This window comes from Choloepus didactylus (assembly GCF_015220235.1).
Source record: "Choloepus didactylus isolate mChoDid1 chromosome 24 unlocalized genomic scaffold, mChoDid1.pri SUPER_24_unloc2, whole genome shotgun sequence".
Classification (NCBI taxonomy): Eukaryota; Metazoa; Chordata; class Mammalia; order Pilosa; family Megalonychidae; genus Choloepus; species Choloepus didactylus.
Genome location: NW_023637605.1, coordinates 1,787,143 through 1,809,679, shown reverse-complemented (window position 1 = coordinate 1,809,679; position 22,537 = coordinate 1,787,143). Strand labels below are relative to the sequence as shown.

Genomic DNA, 22,537 nt, shown 5'->3' with positions numbered 1-22,537 from the left:
GAGTGGGTGGCTGAGACCTTGAATGTACTCAGCAGAGTCACCTCCTCAGGGCTTCATCAGATGGCAAATGTTCTTACACAAGAACAAATCTGGTCCTTCCTGTCTAAGAGTTTTTACACACCCAGGAAGGCAAGTGATTGATGTCAGCAAGGGCCTTTCTCTGGTCACACATTATCTTTCATCCTAAATCATGCCAACTGTGTAAACTGTAGAAGTAGTTTGTCATTGATTGGGGTGTGAAGCATAAAGGAGGGGGCTGAGAAGTACTGTCATGGATAAAGATCAAAGGTCACCTATACCTCAATGAGCAAACAGTGTGATCTTATCAGCCTTAAGGTCTAAGTTTTGAGGCTCTAAGTCAAACTGGGAAGAGTATAGCAGGGCCATTGCCTGGGGTGTCAGCACATACCTGCTGGGCCAACTTTGCAGCTGCTGCAGCCAAGCCTGTCTCAACAGAGGCTACCCGGGTCCCCTCTCGCACAGGACGGTCCTGCTTTGGTAGTGTTGGGGTAACACGGGCTGCAGGGAAATAGGATGAGAAAGTGTCACTCTTAAGAGTTTAGCTAAAGAATTCACTCATTTATTCATTTATATGAATGCCAACCATGTTCCCTACCTCCCACCTTCCCAAAGGTAGTCTGATAGGCCAGATTTTGCTTCCTATCAGGTAAGAAGTTATTCCACAAATGTCCAAAGCACACAAAGCACACACTGATTAAAGGATAAAAGTTAACTTCCCTGACTCAGCATTTAAGGTTGTCCGTGCTCTGCTCCTGGCCTATCTCCCAACCTTATTTCCACACCAACATCTCCAGTGTCTTCAAACAAAATAGCCTCCTTACTACACCTCTTAGAATATGTATAGCTCACCCTTTCCCTTTGCCTTCATTTGTACCATCCACACTGCCTGGAGTGCCCTCTTCACTTTTGTCCACTACTCAAAACCTGCCCATCCTTCAAAGGTAAGCTGAAATCAACTTCCTATGCAAAACCTCCAGGACTTCTCAGGCTCACATTGATCTCTGTTTCCCCTGTACTTATGATCTGTACAAGTCATTTGATACATACAACATACCACCTTGTCCCAGTCCCTAATGTTGATGTGTGCTATACTATCTACAAACCAGGCTATGAGCTCCTGAAAGAGTGCCCTACTATCTCTGAATCAAGAAACAGTTACTCATAATTTACCTAAACTGACACAAGAATAAACAGAAGATCTCAATAGACCAGTAACAAGGAAAGAGATTGAATCAGTAATCAAAAACCTCCCAACAAAGAAAAGCCCAGAAGCAGATGGCTTCAAAGAAGAATTTTACCAAACATTAAAAGAGGAATTAACACCAATCTTGCTCAAACTCCCCTAAAACTGAAGAGGAGGGAACACTTCCTAAATCATCATATGAGGCCAGCAATACCCTAATACCACAGCCAAATGAAGCTATCAGAAGAAAAGAAAATTTACAGACCAATTTCCCTTAGGAATATAAATGAAAAAAATGCTCAACAAACTACTAGCAGGAAGACTTCCAGGGAAGATGGCAGGGGAGGGAGCCCCAGGACTCAGTCCTTCCACCAAAACAACTATTAAACAGGCAGGAACTGTCTGAAACAATTATTCTGAAACTCCGGGGGCCAGAAGAACACTACACAGCATCCAGGGAAAGACCAGTAAATTGCTCTCTCCACCCAGTAGCTACAGGTGCCCATCTCCCACTCTCATGTCAGGCTGCCAAGGGGTCAAGTCCCTGGCTAGCTCACTGGTGACACAAAAGGACATAAAAACTCTATTCCCAAGAAAGGGGGTGGGCACAGCTGATTATTAATCATGGCTATTGATTAGTGAATTCGAATCACTAGGGGATCTGGCTCTGAGGGCAGTATTGTTTCAACCCACGGACAAAGAAGGTAGCAGCCATTGTTTCAAATCTCCCTTGACAGAGGTGACAGCAGTGGAGATTTAAAAATGCAGTATTTCCCCAGGGTTGTAGGGGACAGTTAGCTGAAAGGCTGCATTGGCTGGGCAAGCCTGGAAAGTACAGCTTTGGGAAGCCATTGGAGAAATTCTTGATGCTCTTCCTGAACTCCTTCCCAGGAAACTTTGGAGCCAATCTGTGCCCCCTTTGTGGCTCCCTTGATCTGTTTTGGCTGGGAAAGACTGATAGGGGAAAGTCCTCTCCAGGGTACATCTACTCTTAGAATTTGTCCTCCAGACAAAAGCAGCTTGAGACAAGGAAAGGAGGGTAAAAAACTACAGAGGTCGATAGTCTCGGACAGAGACCGGCCAGCTTCAAACACATAGGAGAGGAAGGGCTGTCTCCTGGGAAATAGAGGGGACAAACAAACTCCTGTAAACAGGGTAACTCCAAAACAAGTAATAAGCAAAAGCCCAGGACAAGACAGAGGCCCAGAAAGACAGGAAAACCCTGCACATTGCATTCATCTTGGGCAGACCTTCCTCATAGGAGGGCTGAAGTTCAAGAAAATCTCTGTCTTATCATCAGATGATTACAAACAGAGAAACAGACATCCCAGGGAGTAAATCTCAGAGTTAAGATTTCAAAATATTCAAATGTACAGTATACAACAAAGGGGTAAAAGGCAAACAAGAAAACAGGAAATGATGGCCCAAACAAAGGAAGAGGATATATTCCAGAAAACACCAATGAAGACAAGAATGTGCAATATGAGAGTCCTAGTAAAGAGACAGAAATTTTAACAAGGAACCAAACAGAACTACTAGGGTTGAAGACACAATAACTGAAATAAATGCCCAGGAGGGATTCAAGAGCAGACTGGAGTCAGCAGAAGAAAGAATCAGTGAATTTGAAGACAAGACACGTGAAATGAGTCAGGCTGATGAGCAGAAAGAAAAAAATATTAAAAGCGAAAACAGCCTAAGACACCTCTGGGAAAACATCAAGTGCATCAATATACTGATTATGGGAGTCCCAGAAGGAGAAGAAAGAGAGAAAGGGGCAGAAGGAACAGTCAAAGAAATAATGGCAGAGAACTTCCCAAATGTAGCAAAAGACATGAATATGCAAACCCGATAAGCCCATCCAAGGATAAACATGAAGGAAAAATACACCCCGTCATAAGCTGATCCCACCATCGAACACAAAGGACAAGGAGAGAGTTCTGAAAGCTGCAAAGAAAAACAACATGTCATGTTCAAGGGAGTCCCAATTAGATTGCTGATATCTCATCAGAAAGCATGGAGGCAAGAAGGCAGTGGGTTGAAATACTTGAAGTGTGGAAGGAAAACAACTGCCAGCCAAGAATTTTATATCTGGTGAGAGTCTCTTTCAAAACTGAGGGAGAGATTAAGACATTCTCAGATAAACAAAACCTTAGGGAGTTCACCACCACTAGACCTGCCCTACAAGCAAGCTAAAGGAGTTCTTCAGACCAAAAGGAAAGGACAAGGACAGTGGTCCAAAGTAGCATAATAAAGAAAAACCTGCAACAAAGGTAACTGTGCTGGTTTGTATATATTATGTCCCCCAGAAAAAGCCCTATTCTTTAATGCAATCTTGTGGGGGCAAATGTGTTAGCGTGGATTAGGTTGGAACCTATTGATTCACTATTTCCATGGAGGTATGGCCACGCCCATTCAGCATGGGCCTTGATTAGTTTACTAGAGCCTTATATTAGCTCAGACATAAGGAGCTCACAGCTGTAGCTGAGACAGACATTTTGAAGATTGCCGTTGGAAGCTGATGCAGACATTTTGGAGAACACCATTTTGAAACGCAACCTGGGAGCAAGCAGACACCAGCCACGTGCCTTCTCAGCTAACAGAGGTTGTCCGGACACCATCAGCCATCCTCCAATGAAGGTACTCGATTGTCGACGCGTTACCTTGGACACTTTATGGCCTTAAGACTGTAACTGTGTAACCAAATAAACCCCCTTTTATAAAAGCCAATCCATTTCTGGTGTTTTGCATTCTGGCAGCATTAGAAAACTGGAATAGTAACCTTTTGAGTAATTAAATATGCCAGCATTATTGCATTGTATTGCTGGGTATGTAATTTCACTTCTTCATTCCTACAGGTACTGAAATGCAAATGCATAAAAAGTAATGATAAATCTAGGTTTTTGGACAAACAATGTACAAAGATATAAGTAGTAACAAGCACAAAAAATGATAGGGGAGGAGAGAGGTAAAGGTGAGGGATATGTGTATGCTACTGAAGATAAGTTGGTATGAAACCAAATATGAATGTTATATATTTAGGATGTTAAATTTTTGACCCATGGTAACAAGGACAAAAGATGAAAAATTTATCCAGATGTAAATGAGAAGTCACTCAATATGGTACAATCCAAAAAAGCAAATAAACATAAAAGTAGGCATTAATGGAAGTGAGGGACAAAAAAGGTATAAGATGCAAAAAGGCTAAACCGCAAAATGTCAAGAACAGGTCCTATATTAGTAGTGGTTTTAAATGTAAATAGATTAAATTCTCCTGTCAAAAGGCAGAGACTAGCAGAATGGATAAAAAAGCAAGACCCAACTATATGGTGTCTGTAAGAGACCCACCTTAAAATCAACGATACAAGTAGGATGAGGGTGAAAGGATGGAAAAAAATATACCATACAAGTAGTAACCAAAAGAGAGTTGGGGTAGCTATACTAAAATTAGATAAAATAGGCTTTAAGTCAAAAACAGTTATGAGAGACAAAGGTGGTCATTACAATATACTGAGAAAGGGGGCTATTCAAGAGGAAGATGTAACAATTATAAATATATACACACCTACTAGCAGAGCCCTCAAATATATGAAGGGAGAAATTGATGACTATATTTTAATAGCAGGAGACTTTAATATACCACTCTCAATAATTTGAATGATACTCTCAACCAAGGATTTGAATGATACTCTCAACCAAGTAGACCTAACAGACATATATAGAACTCTTCACCCAACAAAAACAGAGTACGTGTTCTTCTACACTGTATATGGATCATTCTCTGGGATAGACCATATATTGGGTCACAAAACCAGTCTCATTAAATTCAAGAATATTGAAGTCATAGAATATATATTTCCAACCACAACAGAATGAAGCTAGAAATTGATAAGACGGAGAAATAGAAAATTCACAAATATGTGGAAATTTAACAACATACTTGTAAACAACCAATGGGTTAAAGAAGAAATTAGAAGCAAAATTAGGAAATACCTTAAGGCAAATGAAAATGAAAATATGACATACCAACATTTATGGAATGCAGCAAAGGCAGTACTGATAGGGAAATTTATACTTCTAAAAAAAACTTCAAATCAGAGACATAATCTCAAAACTGTAAGAACTAGAAAAAGAATGGCAAATAAAACCAAAGACGAGCAAAAGTAAGGAATTAACAAAGATTACAGCAGAGACAAAGGAAACAGAAAACAAAAAAATAGAATCAACAAAACCAAAAGTTGGTTCTTTGAGAAGATCAATAAAATCAACAAACCTTTAGCTAGACTGACAGAAAAAAGAGAGAGGACACAAATAATTAAAATCAAAAATTGAAAGGGGGACATTACTACTGACCTGCTAAAATAAAAAGGACAATACAAGTAAAAACAAGGAACAACCGTAGCCCCATAAATTACATAACGTAGATGAAATGGACAAGTTGGTAGAAACATACAAACTATATACATTCACTCAAGAAATAGATTTCGGAGGCGGGGCAAGATGGCGGAGTGGTGAGGAGCAGAATTTCGTCTCTCCCCTAGAGCAGCTGGCAATTACCCAAGAACTATATGAAACAGTGTTTTCGGGATCTCCAGTAACCAGTCACACATTGGACACAAGTTTGGAATTGGAGGAAAAGCTGAGATCGCAGCGAACATTGTAAGTTCCCGGGACCAGGGGTCTGGCGCCCCTCCCCACCCAGACCTCACAGACTGTCTTGCTGCCAGCTCCCTGAAAGGGGGGAAAAAGAAAACCAAAAAACATCAATCTGCTGAGGGCAAGAAGGGAGGCTCAACCCAGCCTCAACTGCAGAATTAATTAACAAATTAATTAACTAACTTTGGGAGCTGGGGTGCTAAAGAAGGGCTGGGCTCCGAGAAATGGGGGCACGTAAAAGCGGGCACCCATTCCCAGACTCCAAAAAAGCCATTTTTTTCCCCCTACATTTTGTCCCTTCTGGCTTCTCACTGATCCCTTATCTTTTTGCATTTCAATAGCCCCCCGGCAGGGGTGGAACTGAAGCCCTTGGAGAGTAATTATCAGACAATAGCCCAAAGCATATCTTTAAATGCTCTATTCTGACACTGACAAAACTTCCAGGCTGGGGAAAGACTTTTAAAAGAGACTCTTTTTTTTTTTTTCCTTTTTACTTTTTCTTGATTTTTTTCTATTTTTTTTTTTAATCTAAAAGTAATATATGTGGTTATTTTCTATCGGAAAGCCCAGGTTGAGGGACTAGGCTGGGCTTGGGGGAGACAGAGTACCCACACTGTCTTTGAATTCCGTATTCACTACTGAAGGCCTACACCCCCGTCTTTAATTGGCAACTCAGGCTGACCAAGGAATCTACCTGGAGAGGCCCCAAAGAGGAGAGGGGAGAAGGGAATAGTGCCCCTGAGAGACAACTGGAGTTCTGAGGATTGGGAGAGTGGAGGGAGGTCCAGCTCAACTGGCAGTCCTCCTTCTGGGAATTCAGACCCCAGGGGCTGGAATTCAGATTCTGGCTTCAGTCAGCCATGCCCCCGACAGGATCAGAGTCACCAGGAGAACTAAAGGCTCCATACCTCCTTACACTGGTGGGGGAGCTGCGGGCTGGCCAGCGCCACCTGCTGGACAGGAGAGGAAAAGCACCAATTCTAAAGGCCTCATAGGAGGGTCTCATTCTCAGGAAAACTCCATACCCTCCCAATGAGACCTGGGCCTCACTAGACTGGGAAAATCTGACTAGGGTCGACCATATCTGAGGAGACCCACTCACAAAAAGGTTACATAGAGGCAGAGCAAGAAACAGAAAAAACAAGAGGGGAAAAATACTGATCAACTAAATAGAACCTAAGTTAGAGGTCTAGAATAAGTTGAACTGAATAACAGAGGCCAGAGAACAAAGCCAACCAACAAGAAAACCACTAGGTAAAAGACAGAAAACAAGCTCCAAAATAAACTAATCAAGAGAATCAGATGCCTAGACAACTTAAGATAACAAGCCATACCAGGAAACACGAAAACATGGACCAGCCAAAGGAACAAACTAATAGCTCAGCTGAGACACAGGAGTGGAGGTAACTAATGATAAATAAATTTGATGAAATGAAGGAAGATATAGCAAAAGAGCCGAAGGATATAAAGAAGACACTGGATGACCATAAAGAAGAATTCATAAACTTAAAAAAACAAATGGCAGAACTCATGGGAATGAAGGCCACAATGGAGGAGATGAAAAACACAATGGAGGGACACAACAGTAGATTTGAACAGGCAGAAGAAAGGATCAGTGAACTGGAAGACAGGTCATTCGAATTCATACACACAAAAGAACAGATGGTGAAAAAAATGGAAAAATATGAGCAGGGTCTTAGGGAGCTGAGTGACAACATGAAACGCACCAATATACGTGTTATGGGTATCCCAGAAGGAGAAGAGAGGGGAAAAGGGGCAGAAAGAGTAATAGAAGACATATTCACTGAAAATTTCCCAACTCTTATAAAAGACAGAAAATTAGAGATTCAAGAAGTACAACATACCCCAAATAGAATAGATCCCAATAGACCTACTCCAAGACACTTACTGGTCAGATTGTCCAATGTCAAGGACAAAGAGAGGATTCTGAAAGCAGCAAGAAAAAAGCAATCCATCACATACAAGGGAAGGTCAATAAGACTATGTACAGATTTCTCTGCAGAAACCATGGAGGCAAGAATACAGTGGCATGATATATTTAAGATACTGAAAGAGAAAAACTGCCAACCAAGAATTCTATATCCAGCAAAACTTTCCTTGAAAAATGAGGGAGAGATTAAAACATTTTCAGACAAACAGACACTGAGAGAGTTTGTGAATAAGAGACCGGCACTAAAAGAAATACTAAAGGGAGTGCTACAGGCTGATAGGAAAAGACAGGAGAGAGAGAGTTGGAGAAGAGTGCAGAAATGAAGATTATCAGGAAAGGTAAAAGGAGAGGAAAAAATAAGATATGACATATAAATTCCAAAAAACAAAATGGTAGTAGAAAGTACTGCCCTTACAGTAATAACACTAAATGTAAATGGATTAAACTCCCCAATAAAAAGACACAGACTGGCAGAATGGATTAAAAAACAGGACCCATCTATATGCTGTCTACAAGAAACTCACTTTAGACACAAGGACAAACATAGACTGAAAGTGAAAGGTTGGAAAAAGATATTTCATGCAAACAACAATCAGAAAAAAGCGGGAGTAGCTATATTAATATCAGACAAGTTAGACTTCAAAAGCGAAACAATTAAAAGAGACAAAGAAGGACACTATATATTAATAAAAGGATCAATTCATCAAGAAAACATAACAGTCATAAATATTTATGCACCAAACCAGAATGCCCCAAAATTCATGAGGCAAACACTGTGATCACTGAAAGGAGAAATAGATACCTCTACAGTAATAGTTGGAGACTTCAATACACCACTCTCATCAATGGATAGAACATCTAGACAGAGGATCACTAAAGAAACAGAGATGTTGAATTGTATGATAAATGAACTAGACTTGACAGACATTTATAGAACACTACATCCAACAATAGCAGGATACACTTTTTTCTCAAGTGCTCATGGAACATTCTCTAGGATAGACCACATGTTGGGTCACAAAGCAAGTCTCAACAAATTTAAAAATATTGATATTATACAAAACACTTTCTCAGACCACAATGGAATGAAGTTGGAAATAAATAAAAGGCAGAAGGTCATAAAATTCACAAACATATGGAGGCTAAACAACACCCTCTTAGAAAACCAGTGGGTAAAGGAAGAAATTACAAGAGAAATTAGTAAATACCTTGAGGCAAATGACAATGAAAACACAACTTATCAAAACTTATGGGATGCAGCAAAGGCGGTGATGAGAGGGAAATTTATTGCCCTAAATGCCTATATTAAAAGACAAGAGAGAGCAAAAATTGAAGAGTTAACTGCTCACCTGGAGGAATTAGAGAAAGAACAGCAAACTAACCCCAAAGCAAACAGAAGGGAAGAAATAACAAAGATTAGAGCAGAAATAAATGCAACTGAGAACAGGAAAACAATAGAGAGAATCAACAAAACCAGAAGTTGGTTCTTTGAGAAAATCAATAAAACCAATGGACCACTGGCTAGGCTAACAAAAAAAAAGAGAGAGCAGATGCAAATAAATGCAATCAGAAATGGGAAAGGAAATATAACTACCGACCCTGCAGAAATTAAGGAGATAATGAGAAAATAATATGAGCAACTATATGCTAATAAACTAGACAACTTAGATGAAATGGACAACTTCCTAGAAAAGCATAAACAACCAACATTAACTCAAAAAGAAATAGATGACCTCAACAAACCAATCACAAGTAAAGAGACTGAGTCAGTCATCAAAAAGCTCCCAAAAAGGAAAAGCCCAGGACCAGATTGCTTCACATATGAATTCTACCAAGCATTCAAGAACGAATTAGTACCAATCCTGCTCAATCTCTTCAAAAAAATTGAAGAAGAGGGAAAGCTACCTAACTCTTTCTATGAAGCCATCATCACCCTAATACCAAAACCAGGCAAAGATACTACAAAAAAAAAAAAAGAAAATTATAGACCAATTTCTTTAATGAATATAGACGCAAAAATCCTCAACAAAATACTCGCAAATCGAATCCAGCAGCACATTAAAAGAATTATACGCGGGGCAAGATGGCAGACTGGTGAGCTGTATGTTTTAGTTACTCCTCCAGGAAAGTAGGTAGAAAGCCACGAACTGCGTGGACTGGACACCACAGAGCAATCTCTCTTTGGGCATACTTCATACAACACTCATGAAAATGTCGAACTGCTGAGATCAGCGAAATCTGTAAGTTTTTGCGGCCAGGGGACCCACGCCCCTCCCTGCCAGGCTCAGTCCCGGGGGAGGAGGGGCTGTCAGCTCCGGGAAGGAGAAGGGAGAACTGCAGTGGCAGCCCTTATCGGAAACTCATTCTACTGACTCAAACTCCAACCATAGATAGACTGAGACCAGACACCAGAGAATCTGAGAGCAGCCAGCCCAGCAGAGAGGAGACAGGCATAGAAAAAAAACAACACGAAAAACTCCAAAATAAAAGCGGAGGATTTTTGGAGTTCTGGTGAACATAGAAAGGGGAAGGGCCCTGAGGCGCATATGCAAATCCTGAAGAAAAGCTGATCTCTCTGCCCTGTGGACCTTTCCTTAATGGCCCTGGTTGCTCTGTCTCTTAGCATTTCAATAACCCATTAGATCTCTGAGGAGGGCCCGTTTTTTTTTTTGTTTTGTTGTTTTTTTTTGTTTTTTTTTTTTAATCCTTTTTTCTTTTTCTAAAACAATTACTCTAAGAAGCCCAATACAGAAAGCTTCAAAGAATTGCAATTTGGGCAGGTCAAGTCAAGAGCAGAACTAAGAGAGCTCTGAGACAAAACGCAATAATCCAGTGGCTGAGAAAATTCACTAAACACCACAACTTCCCAAGAAAAGGGGGGTGTCCGCTCACAGCCACCATCCTGGTGGACAGGAAACACTCCTGCCCATCGCCAGCCCCATAGCCCAGAGCTGCCCCAGACAACCCGGTGTGACGGAAGTGCTTCAAATAACAGGCACACACCACAAAACTGGGCGTGGACATTAGCCTTCCCTGCAACCTCAGCTGATTGTCCCAGAGTTGGGAAGGTGGAGCAGTGTGAATTAACAAAGCCCCATTCAGCCATCATTTCAGCAGACTGGGAGCCTCCCTACACAGCCCAGCAGCCCAGAACTGCCCTGGGGGGACGGCACTCACCTGTGACATAGCACAGTCATCCCTCAACAGAGGACCCGGGGTGCACGGCCTGGAAGAGGGGCCCACTTGCAAGTCTCAGGAGCCATACGCCAATACCAAGGACTACTGGGTCAGTGGCAGAGACAAATTGCGGCAGGACTGAACTGAAGGATTAGACTATTGCAGCAGCTTTAAAACTCTAGGATCACCAGGGAGATTTGATTGTTAGGGCCACCCCCCCCCCCCGACTGCCCAGAAACACGCCCCACATACAGGGCAGGCAACACCAACTACACACGCAAGCTTGGTACACCAATTGGACCCCACAAGACTCACTCCTCCACTCACCAAAAAGGCTAAGCAGGGGAGAACTGGCTTGTGGAGAACAGGTGGCTCGTGGACGCCACCTGCTGGTTAGTTAGAGAAAGTGTACTCCACGAAGCTGTAGATCTGATAATTTAGAGATAAGGACTTCCATAGGTCTACGAACCCTAAAAGAACCCTATCAAGTTCAGCAAATGCCACGAGGCCAAAAACAACAGAAAATTATAAAGCATATGAAAAAACCAGACGATATGGATAACCCAAGCCCAAGCACCCAAATCAAAAGACCAGAAGAGACACAGCACCTAGAGCAGCTACTCAAAGAACTAAAGATGAACAATGAGACCATAGTACGGGATATGAAGGAAATCAAGAAGACTCTAGAAGAGCATAAAGAAGACATTGCAAGACTAAATAAAAAAATGGATGATCTTATGGAAATTAAAGAAACTGTTGACCAAATTAAAAAGATTCTGGACACTCATAGTACAAGACTATGGGAAGTTGAACAACGAATCAGTGACCTAGAAGATGACAGAATGGAAAATGAAAGCATAAAAGAAAGAATGGGGAAAAAAATTGAAAAAATCGAAATGGACCTCAGGGATATCATAGATAATATGAAACGTCCAAATATAAGACTCATTGGTGTCCCAGAAGGGGAAGAAAAAGGTAAAGGTCTAGGAAGAGTATTCAAAGAAATTGTTGGGGAAAACTTCCCAAATCTTCTAAACAACATAAATACACAAATCATAAATGCTCAGCGAACTCCAAATAGAATAAATCCAAATAAACCCACTCCGAGACATATACTGATCACACTGTCAAACACAGAAGAGAAGGAGCAAGTTCTGAAAGCAGCAAGAGAAAAGCAATTCACCACATAGAAAGGAAACAGCATAAGACTAAGTAGTGACTACTCAGCAGCCACCATGGAGGCAAGAAGGCAGTGGCACGATATATTTAAAATTCTGAGTGAGAAAAATTTCCAGCCAAGAATACTTTATCCAGCAAAGCTCTCCTTCAAATTTGAGGGAGAGCTTAAATTTTTCACAAACAAACAAATGCTGAGAGAATTTGCTAACAAGAGACCTTCCCTACTGGAGATAATAAAGGGAACCCTACAGACAGAGAAACAAAGACAGGACAGAGAGACTTGGAGAAAGGTTCAGTACTAAAGAGATTCAGTATGGGTACAATAAAGGACATTAATAGAGAGAGGGAAAAATATGGCAAACATAAACCAAAGGATAAGATGGCCGATTCAAGAAATGCCTTCACGGTTATAACGTTGAATGTAAATGGATTAAACACCCCAATTAAAAGATATAGATTCGCAGAATGGATCAAAAAAAAATGAACCATCAATATGTTGCATACAAGAGACCCATCTTAGACACAGGGACACAAAGAAACTGAAAGTGAAAGGATGGAAAAAAATATTTCATGCAAGCTACAGCCAAAAGAAAGCAGGTGTAGCAATATTAATCTCAGATAAAATAGACTTCAAATGCAGGGATGTTTTGAGAGACAAAGAAGGCCACTACATACTAATAAAAGGGGCAATTCAGCAAGAAGAAATAACAAACGTAAATGTCTATGCACCCAATCAAGGTGCCACAAAATACATGAGAGAAACACTGGCAAAACTAAAGGAAGCAATTGATGTTTCCACAATAATTGTGGGAGACTTCAACACATCACTCTCTCCTATAGATAGATCAACCAGACAGAAGACCAATAAGGAAATTGAAAACCTAAACAATCTGATAAATGAATTAGATTTAACAGACATATACAGGACATTACATCCCAAATCACCAGGATACACATACTTTTCTAGTGCTCACGGAACTTTCTCCAGAATAGATCATATGCTGGGACATAAAACAAGCCTCAATAAATTTAAAAAGATTGAAATTATTCAAAGCACATTCTCTGACCATAATGGAATACAATTAGAAGTCAATAACCATCAGAGACTTAGAAAATTCACAAATACCTGGAGGTTAAACAACACACTCCTAAACAATCAGTGGGTTAAAGAAGAAATAGCAAGAGAAATTGCTAAATATATAGAGACGAATGAAAATGAGAACACAACATACCAAAACCTATGGGATGCAGCAAAAGCAGTGCTAAGGGGGAAATTTATAGCACTAAATGCATATATTAAAAAGGAAGAAAGAGCCAAAATCAAGGAACTAATGGATCAACTGAAGAAGCTAGAAAATGAACAGCAAACCAATTGCAAACCAAGTAGAAGAAAAGAAATAACAAGGATTAAAGCAGAAATAAATGACATAGAGAACAAAAAAACAATAGAGAGGATAAATATCACCAAAAGTTGGTTCTTTGAGAAGATCAACAAGATTGACAAGGCCCTAGCTAGACCGACAAAATCAAAAAGAGAGAAGACCCATATAAACAAAATAATGAATTAAAAAGGTGCCATAACTGCAGATCCTGAAGAAATTAAAAAAATTATAAGACGATATTATGAACAACTCTATGGTAACAAACTGGATAATGTAGAAGAAATGGACAATTTCCTGGAAACACATGAACAACCTAGGCTGACCAGAGAAGAAATAGAAGACCTCAACCAACCCATCACAAGCAAAGAGATCCAATCAGTCATCAAAAATCTTCCCACAAATAAATGCCCAGGGCCAGATGGCTTCACCGGGGAATTCTACCAAACTTTCCAGAAAGAACTGACACCAATCTTACTCAAACTCTTTCAAAACATTGAAGAAAATGGAACACTACCTAACTCATTTTATGAAGCTAACATCAATCTAATACCAAAACCAGGCAAAGATGCTACAAAAAAGGAAAACTACCGGCCAATCTCCCTAATGAATATAGATGCAAAAATCCTCAACAAAATACTTGCAAATCGAATCCAAAGACACATTAAAAAAATCATACACCATGACCAAGTGGGGTTCATTCAAGGCATGCAAGGATGGTTCAACATAAGAAAAACAATCAATGTATTACAAAACATTAAAAACTCGAAAGGGAAAAATCAATAGATCATCTCAATAGATGCAGAAAAAGCATTTGACAAAATCCAACATCCCTTTTTGATAAAAACACTTCAAAAGGTAGGAATTGAAGGAAACTTCCTCAACATGATAAAGAGCATATATGAAAAACCCACAGCCAGCATAGTACTCAACGGTGAGAGACTGAAAGCCTTCCCTCTAAGATCAGGAACAAGACAAGGATGCCCGCTGTCACCACTGTTATTCAACATTGTGCTGGAAGTGCTAGCCAGGGCAATCCGGCAAGACAAAGAAATAAAAGGCATCCAAATTGGAAAAGAAGAAGTAAAACTGTCATTGTTTGCAGATGATATGATCTTATATCTAGAAAACCCTGAGAAATCGACGATACAGCTACTAGAGCTAATAAACAAATTTAGCAAAGTAGCGGGATACAAGATTAATGCACATAAGTCAGTAATGTTTCTATATGCTAGAAATGAACAAACTGAAGAGACACTCAAGAAAAAGATACCATTTTCAATAGCAACTAAAAAAATCAAGTACCTAGGAATAAACTTAACCAAAGATGTAAAAGACCTATACAAAGAAAACTACATAACTCTACTAAAAGAAATAGAAGGGGACCTTAAAAGATGGAAAAATATTCCATGTTCATGGATAGGAAGGCTAAATGTCATTAAGATGTCAATTCTGCCCAAACTCATCTACAGATTCAATGCAATCCCAATCAAAATTCCAACAACCTAATTTGCAGACTTGGAAAAGCTAGTTATCAAATTTATTTGGAAAGGGAAGATGCCTCGAATTGCTAAAGACACTCTAAAAAAGAAAAACGAAGTGGGAGGACTTACACTCCCTGACTTTGAAGCTTATTATAAAGCCACAGTTGTCAAAACAGCATGGTACTGGCACAAAGATAGACATATAGATCAATGGAATCGAATTGAGAATTCAGAGATAGACCCTCAGATCTATGGCCGACTGATCTTTGATAAGGCCCCCAAAGTCACTGAACTGAGCCATAATGGTCTTTTCAACAAATGGGGCTGGGAGAGTTGCATATCCATATCCAAAAGAATGAAAGAGGACCCCTACCTCACCCCCTACACAAAAATTAACTCAAAATGGACCAAAGATCTCAATATAAAAGAAAGTACCATAAAACTCCTAGAAGATAATGTAGGAAAACATCTTCAAGACCTTGTATTAGGCGGCCACTTCCTAGACTTTACACCCAAAGCACAAGCAACAAAAGAGAAAATAGATAAATGGCAACTCCTCAAGCTTAGAAGTTTCTGCACCTCAAAGGAATTTCTCAAAAAGGTAAAGAGGCAGCCAACTCAATGGGAAAAAATTTTTGGAAACCATGTATCTGACAAAAGACTGATATCTTGCATATACAAAGAAATCCTACAACTCAATGACAATAGTACAGACAGCCCAATTATAAAATGGGCAAAAGATATGAAAAGACAGTTCTCTGAAGAGGAAATACAAATGGCCAAGAAACACATGAAAAAATGTTCAGCTTCACTAGCTATTAGAGAGATGCAAATTAAGACCACAATGAGATATCATCTAACACCGGTTAGAATGGCTGCCATTAAACAAACAGGAAACTACAAATGCAGGAGGGGATGTGGAGAAATTGGAACTCTTATTCATTGTTGGTGGGCTTGTATAATGGTTCAGCCACTCTGGAAGTCAGTCTGGCAGTTCCTTAGAAAACTAGATATAGAGCTACCATTCGATCCAGCGATTGCACTTCTCGGTATATACCCGGAAGATCGGAAAGCAGTGACACGAACAGATATCTGCACGCCAATGTTCATAGCAGCATTATTCACAATTGCCAAGAGATGGAAACAACCCAAATGTCCTTCAACAGATGAGTGGATAAATAAAATGTGGTATATACACACGATGGAATACTACGCGGCAGTAAGAAGGAACGATCTGGTGAAACATATGACAACATGGATGAACCTTGAAGACATAATGCTGAGCGAAATAAGCCAGGCACAAAAAGAGAAATATTATATGCTACCACTAATGTGAACTTTGAAAAATGTAAAACAAATGGTTTATAATGTAGAATGTAGGGGAACTAGCAGTAGAGAGCAATTAAGGAAGGGGGAACAATAATCCAAGAAGAACAGAGAAGCTATTTAACGTTCTGGGGATGCCCAGAAATGACTATGGTCTGTTAATTTCTGATGGATATAGTAGGAACAAGTTCACAGAAATCTTGCTATATTAGGTAACTTTCTTGGGGTAAAGTAGGAACATGTTGGAAGTTAAGCAGTTATCTTAGGTTAGTTGTCTTTTTCTTACTCCCTTGTTATGGTCTCTGAAATGTTCTTATATTGTATGTTTGTTTTCTTTTTAACTTTTTTTTTCATACAGTTGATTTAAAAAAGAAGGAAAAGTTAAAAAAAAAAAAAAAAAAAAGAAAAACAAGGAAAAAAAAAAAAAGATGTAGTGCCCCCTTGAGGAGCCTGTGGAGAATGCAGGGGTATTTGCCTACCCCACCTCCATGGTTGCTAACATGACCACAGACATAGGGGACTGGTGGTTTGATGGGTTGAGCCCTCTACCATAAGTTTTACCCTTGGGAAGACGGTTGCTGCAAAGGAGAGGCTAGGCCTCCCTATATTTGTGCCTAAGAGCCTCCTCCCGAATGCCTCTTTGTTGCTCAGATGAGGCCCTCTCTCTCTAGCTAAGCCAACTTGAAAGGTGAAATGACTGCCCTCCCCCCTACGTGGGATCAGACACCCAGGGAAGTGAATCTCCCTGGCAACGTGGAATATGACTCCCGGGGAGGAATGTAGACCCGGCATCGTGGGATGGAGAACATCTTCTTGACCAAAAGGGGGATGTGAAAGGAAATGAAATAAGCTTCAGTGGCAGAGAGATTCCAAAACGAGCCGAGAGATCACTCTGGTGGGCACTCTTACGCACACTTTAGACAACCTTTTTTAGGTTCTAAAGAATTGGGGTAGCTGGTGGTGGATACCTGAAACTATTAAACTACAACCCAGAACCCATGAATCTCGAAGACAGTTGTATAAAAATGTAGCTTATGAGGGGTGACAGTGGGATTGGGAATGCCATAAGGACCAAACTCCACTTTGTCTAGTTTATGGATGGATGTGTAGAAAAGTAGGGGAAGCAAACAAACAGACAAAGGTACCCAGTGTTCTTTTTTACTTCAATTGCTCTTTTTCACTCTAATTATTATTCTTGTTATTTTTGTGTGTGTGCTAATGAAGGTGTCAGGGATTGATTTAGGTGATGAATGTACAACTATGTAATGGTACTGTAAACAATCGAAAGTACGATTTGTTTTGTATGACTGCGTGGTATGTGAATATATCTCAATAAAATGATGATTTAAAAAAAAATAAAATAAAATAAAAGAATTATACACCACGACCAGGTGGGATTTATTCCAGGTATGCAAGGCTGGTTCAACACAAGAAAATCAATTAATGTAATACAGCACATCAATAAATCAAAGCAGAAGAACCACATGATCATCTCGATTGATGCAGAAAAGGCATTTGACAAAATTCAACATCCTTTCCTGATGAAAACACTTCAAAGGATAGGAATAGAAGGGAACTTTTTCAATATGTTAAAGGCAATATATGAAAAACCCACAGCTAACATCACACTCAATGGGGAGAGACTGAAAGCTTTTCCTCTAAGATCAGGAACAAGACAGGGATGCCCACTATCACCATTGTTATTCAACATTGTGCTGGAAGTTCTAGCTAGAGCAATTAGGCAAGAAAAAGAAATAAGAGGCATCCAAATTGGAGAGGAAGAAGTAAAACTTTCACTATTTGCAGATGACATGATTCTATAAGTAGGAAATACAGAAAAATCTACAGCAAAGCTACTAGAACTAGTCAATGAATACAGCAAAGTAGCAGGCTACAAGATCAACACGCAAAAATCTGTAGTGTTCCTATGCACAAGTAATGTGCAACAAGAGGAGGAAATCAAGAAAAAAATCCCATTTACAATAGCAACCAAAAGAATCAAGTATTGAGGAATAAACTTAACCAAGGACACAAAAGACCTTTACATAGAAAACTATAAGAAACTGCTAAAAGAAATTGAACAAGACCTGAAAAAATGGAAGAACATACCATGTTCATGGATTGGAAGACTAAATATAGTTAGGATGGCAATTTTACCTAAACTGATTTACAGATTCAATGCAACACCAATTCAAATCCCAACAACTTACTTTACAGAAATAGAAAAACCAATAACTAAATTTATTTGGAAGGGTAAGGTGCCCCGAATAGCCAAAAATGTCTTGAGAAAGAGGAATGAAGTGGGAGGTCTCACACTACCTGACTTTGAAGTATATTACAAAGCTACAGTGCTCAAAACAGCATGGTACTGGCATAAGGACAGATATACTGATCAATGGAATCGAACTGAGTGTTCAGAAGTAGACCCTTACATCTATGGACAACTGATCTTTGATAAGGCAGTGAAGCCGAAGCAACTGGGAAAGAGCAGCCTGTTCAATAAATGGTGTTTGGAGAACTGGCTATCCATTTCCAAAAGAATGAAAGAGGATGTCCATCTCACACCTTATACCAAAAATAACTCAAAGTGGATCAAAGACCTAAACATTAGCACCAAGACCATAAAACTCTTAGAAGAAAATGTAGGGCAATATCTTAAAGATCTTGTGAAAGGAGGTGGTTTCTTAGACCTCACACCCAAGGCACGAGCAACCAAAGAACAAATAGACAAATGGGATCTCCTCAAAATTAAACACTTTTGTACATCAAAGGACTTTGTCAGAAAAGTCAAAAGGCAACCTACACAATGGGAGATGATATTTGGAAACCACATATCAGATAAGGGTTTAATATCCCAAGTATATAAAGGAATCCTGCATCTCAATAACAGAAAGACAAACAATCCAATTAAAAAATGGGCAAAAGACATGAACAGACATTTTTCTGAAGAGGAAATACAAATGGCTCAAAAGCATATGAAAAAATGCTCAACTTCACTGGCTATTAAGGAAATGCAAATCAAAACCACAATGAGATATCATCTCACACCTACCAGAATGGCCATTATCCAAAAAACAGAAAATGACAAGTGCTGGAGAGGATGTGGAGAAAGAGGCACACTTATTCATTGTTGGTGGGAATGTAGAATGGTGCAACCACTCTGGAAGACAGTATGGAGGTTCCTCAGGAAGCTAAATATAGATTTGCCATATGACCCAGCTATTCCATTGCTGGGTATATACTCAGAGGAACTGAAACTTAAGACACAAACAGACATTTGTAAACCAATGTTTATTGCAGCATTATTCACAATTGCCAAGAGATGGAAACAGCCCAAATGTCCATCAAAGGATGAGTGGATAAACAAACTGTGGTATATACACATGATGGATTATTATGCAGCTGTAATACAGAACAAAGATATGGATCATGTAATAATGTGGATGAACCTTGAGGACATTATGTTGAGTGAAGTTAGCCAGAAACAAAAGGACAGATTCTGTATGGTCTCACTAATATGAACAGACATTAATGAACAAACTTTGGGAGTTAAAAGCTGACAACACAGGCGACCAGGAGATAGAAAGAGGGCAGAGATCAGCCATTTGATGCTGATGGACTACAGAATGTTTAGGATTGATTGCATAGATCCAGAAATAGATAGCATAATACTGTGTGATGGTAGCACGGTATTGTAAGTACACTGAACAAAGATGTCTGTGAGTAAAGCTGAAAGAGGTGGGATAGGAGAATGTATGACACCAGAGGTAAAGATAGATGATAAAGACTGGGACTGTATAACATGGCAAAAACTGGAGTGGCCAATGACTGCTACTAAATATACAAATATAAAAATGTTTTTGCATGTGGGAAAGCAAATGAATGTCAACCATGCAGAAATTTGAAAAAGGGATGGTATTCAGGAAAAAACATAATCAAAGCAAACTGGAGTCTATGGTCAACAGTAACATTGTAATATACCTCCATTAAATGTAACAAAGGCAATATGCCAATGCTAAATGTATATGAGAGGGGGATATAGGGGAGTAATATGGGATTCTTGGTAGTGGTGTTATTTGCTGTCCTTAGTAGTATATTTTATTGTATGACATGTTATTTTTCTTTTTATCATTTTTTCTTATTGCTAAAAAAAAAAAACCATTTTTCTTGTAGTAATCAGTATGTTCAAGTGCTGATTGTGGTGATAAATGTACAACTTTATGATGATACCATGAACAACTGATTGTACACTGTGGATAAATGTATGGTATGTGAATATAACTCTATAAAATTGTAGGAAAATATATATATAGGAGTAAGTGTTGGAGAAAACATGGTGAGAGGGATGATGCCTCACCAATATGGACTAACTACAATGTGTAAACTCAGAATTGAATCTTAGAACATAGCCTAACATGGACACAATAATTGTAATAGTCCCTAGATTGTAAGCTCTTACAGCAGTTAACTCTATCCCTGAATTGTAAGGCCTATCTCTAAACTGTGAGATGCTGACCCCCTAGCGTATACCTGATTGGTCTCTGGAACAATGCATATCTCTGAGACACCTGAAACTCAGAGCTAGAGCTCGGCAGATATGAATGTCAGTATTAGTGCATACAGCCACTATCAAAAAAAAAAAAAAAAAAAAGGCTGAAAAAGAGCCCAGACTTCAATTAGTGATATGAATGAAGCAGGTCTGGTTAAGACCAGGGCAAGCCAGGCCAAAGGGTAAAGGTTGAAACCGACTGTGTTTTAAAACTTCAACTTTCATATGAGACCAAGGGAATAGATATCTATTTGGTACAGGATCTAAATTTTCTAAACGGTACAACTCTACAGTCTATTTGTTCAAACACCACAATTGCATGGAACTTTGAATAGGAAGTGAGATACGGTAGGTTAGTATAGGCTGGAGTGAAATAGTGACACATCCTAGAGTAATTTGGGCAGATAATAAAAAATATATTTACAGCCTCCCCCTCCCCAGCCCCAAGGATCTGGGGGAAGGTGCAGGTGTGTTGGACATCCTCACCTGGACTGGTGTTGATGTTGTCACAAACATTGGGACTGGTGGTTTGATGTGCTGAGCCCTTGAGCATGGGACTTGCCCTTATGAAGCTCATTACCACAAAGGAGAGTCTAAACTTGTATGTAATGGTGCCTAAGAGTCTCCCCCTGAGTACCTCTTTGTTGCTCAGATGTGGCCCCCTCTCTCTCTCTAACTGAGCCATCTCGACAGGTGAACTCGCTGCCCTCCCCCCTACGTGGGACCCGACTCCCAGGGGTGTAAATCTCCCTGGCAACGCAGAGTATGACTCCCAGGGATGAATGTGGACCCGGCATCGTGGGACTGAGAGTATCTTCTTGACCAAAAGGGGGATGCAAAATGAGACAAAATAGTTTCAGTGGCTGAGAGATTCCAAATGGAGTCGAGAGGTCACTCTGGTGGACATTCTTATGCACTATATAGATAACACCTCTTAGGCTTTAATGTATTGGAATAGCTAGAAGTAAATACCTGGAACTACCAAACTCCAACCCAGCAGTCTGGACTCCTGAAGACAATTATATAATAATGTAGATTACAAGGGGTGACAGTGTGATTGTGAAGACCTTGTGGATCACACCCCCTTTATCTAGTGTATGGATGAGTGGAGGAATGGGGATAAAAACTAAAGGACAAATGGGGTGGGATGGGGGGATGATTTGGGTGTTCTTTTTTCACTTTTATTTTTTATTCTTGTTCTGGTTCTTTCTGATGTAAGGAAAATGTTCAGAGATAGATTGTGGTGATGAACGCATAACTATGTTATCGTACTGTGGACAGTGGATTGTATATCATGGATGATTGTATGGTGTGTGAATGTATTTCAATAAAACTGAATTTAATAAAAAAAAAAAAAAAAGAAACAGATTTCAACGACAAATTACTAGCAAATAGAGTGGAACACTCATCAAAAACTTTCAAACAAAGAAAAGCCCAGGATCCAATAGCTTCATAGGGGAATTCTAGCAAACATTCTGTGCTGGTTTGAATGTATTATGTACCCCAAAACACCATTATCTTTGATGCAATCTTATGTGGGCAGATGTATTAGTGTTGATTAGATTGTAATCCTTTGAGTATGTTTCCATGGAGATGCAACCCACCCCAACTATGGGTGATAACTCATGGAGGTGT

General features: G+C 39.7%; 1 protein-coding gene across 1 annotated transcript in view; it reads right to left on the bottom strand.

Annotated features, from left to right (window-relative positions):
- PHF8 (PHD finger protein 8) overlaps positions 1-22,537 on the bottom strand; it is a 197,254-nt gene that overhangs the window by 7,142 nt on the left and 167,575 nt on the right. Inside the window, exon 19 of the mRNA XM_037823762.1 lies at positions 410-519. Coding sequence (XP_037679690.1) covers positions 410-519 — 110 coding nt within the window. The remainder of the gene's footprint in view (positions 1-409; positions 520-22,537) is intronic.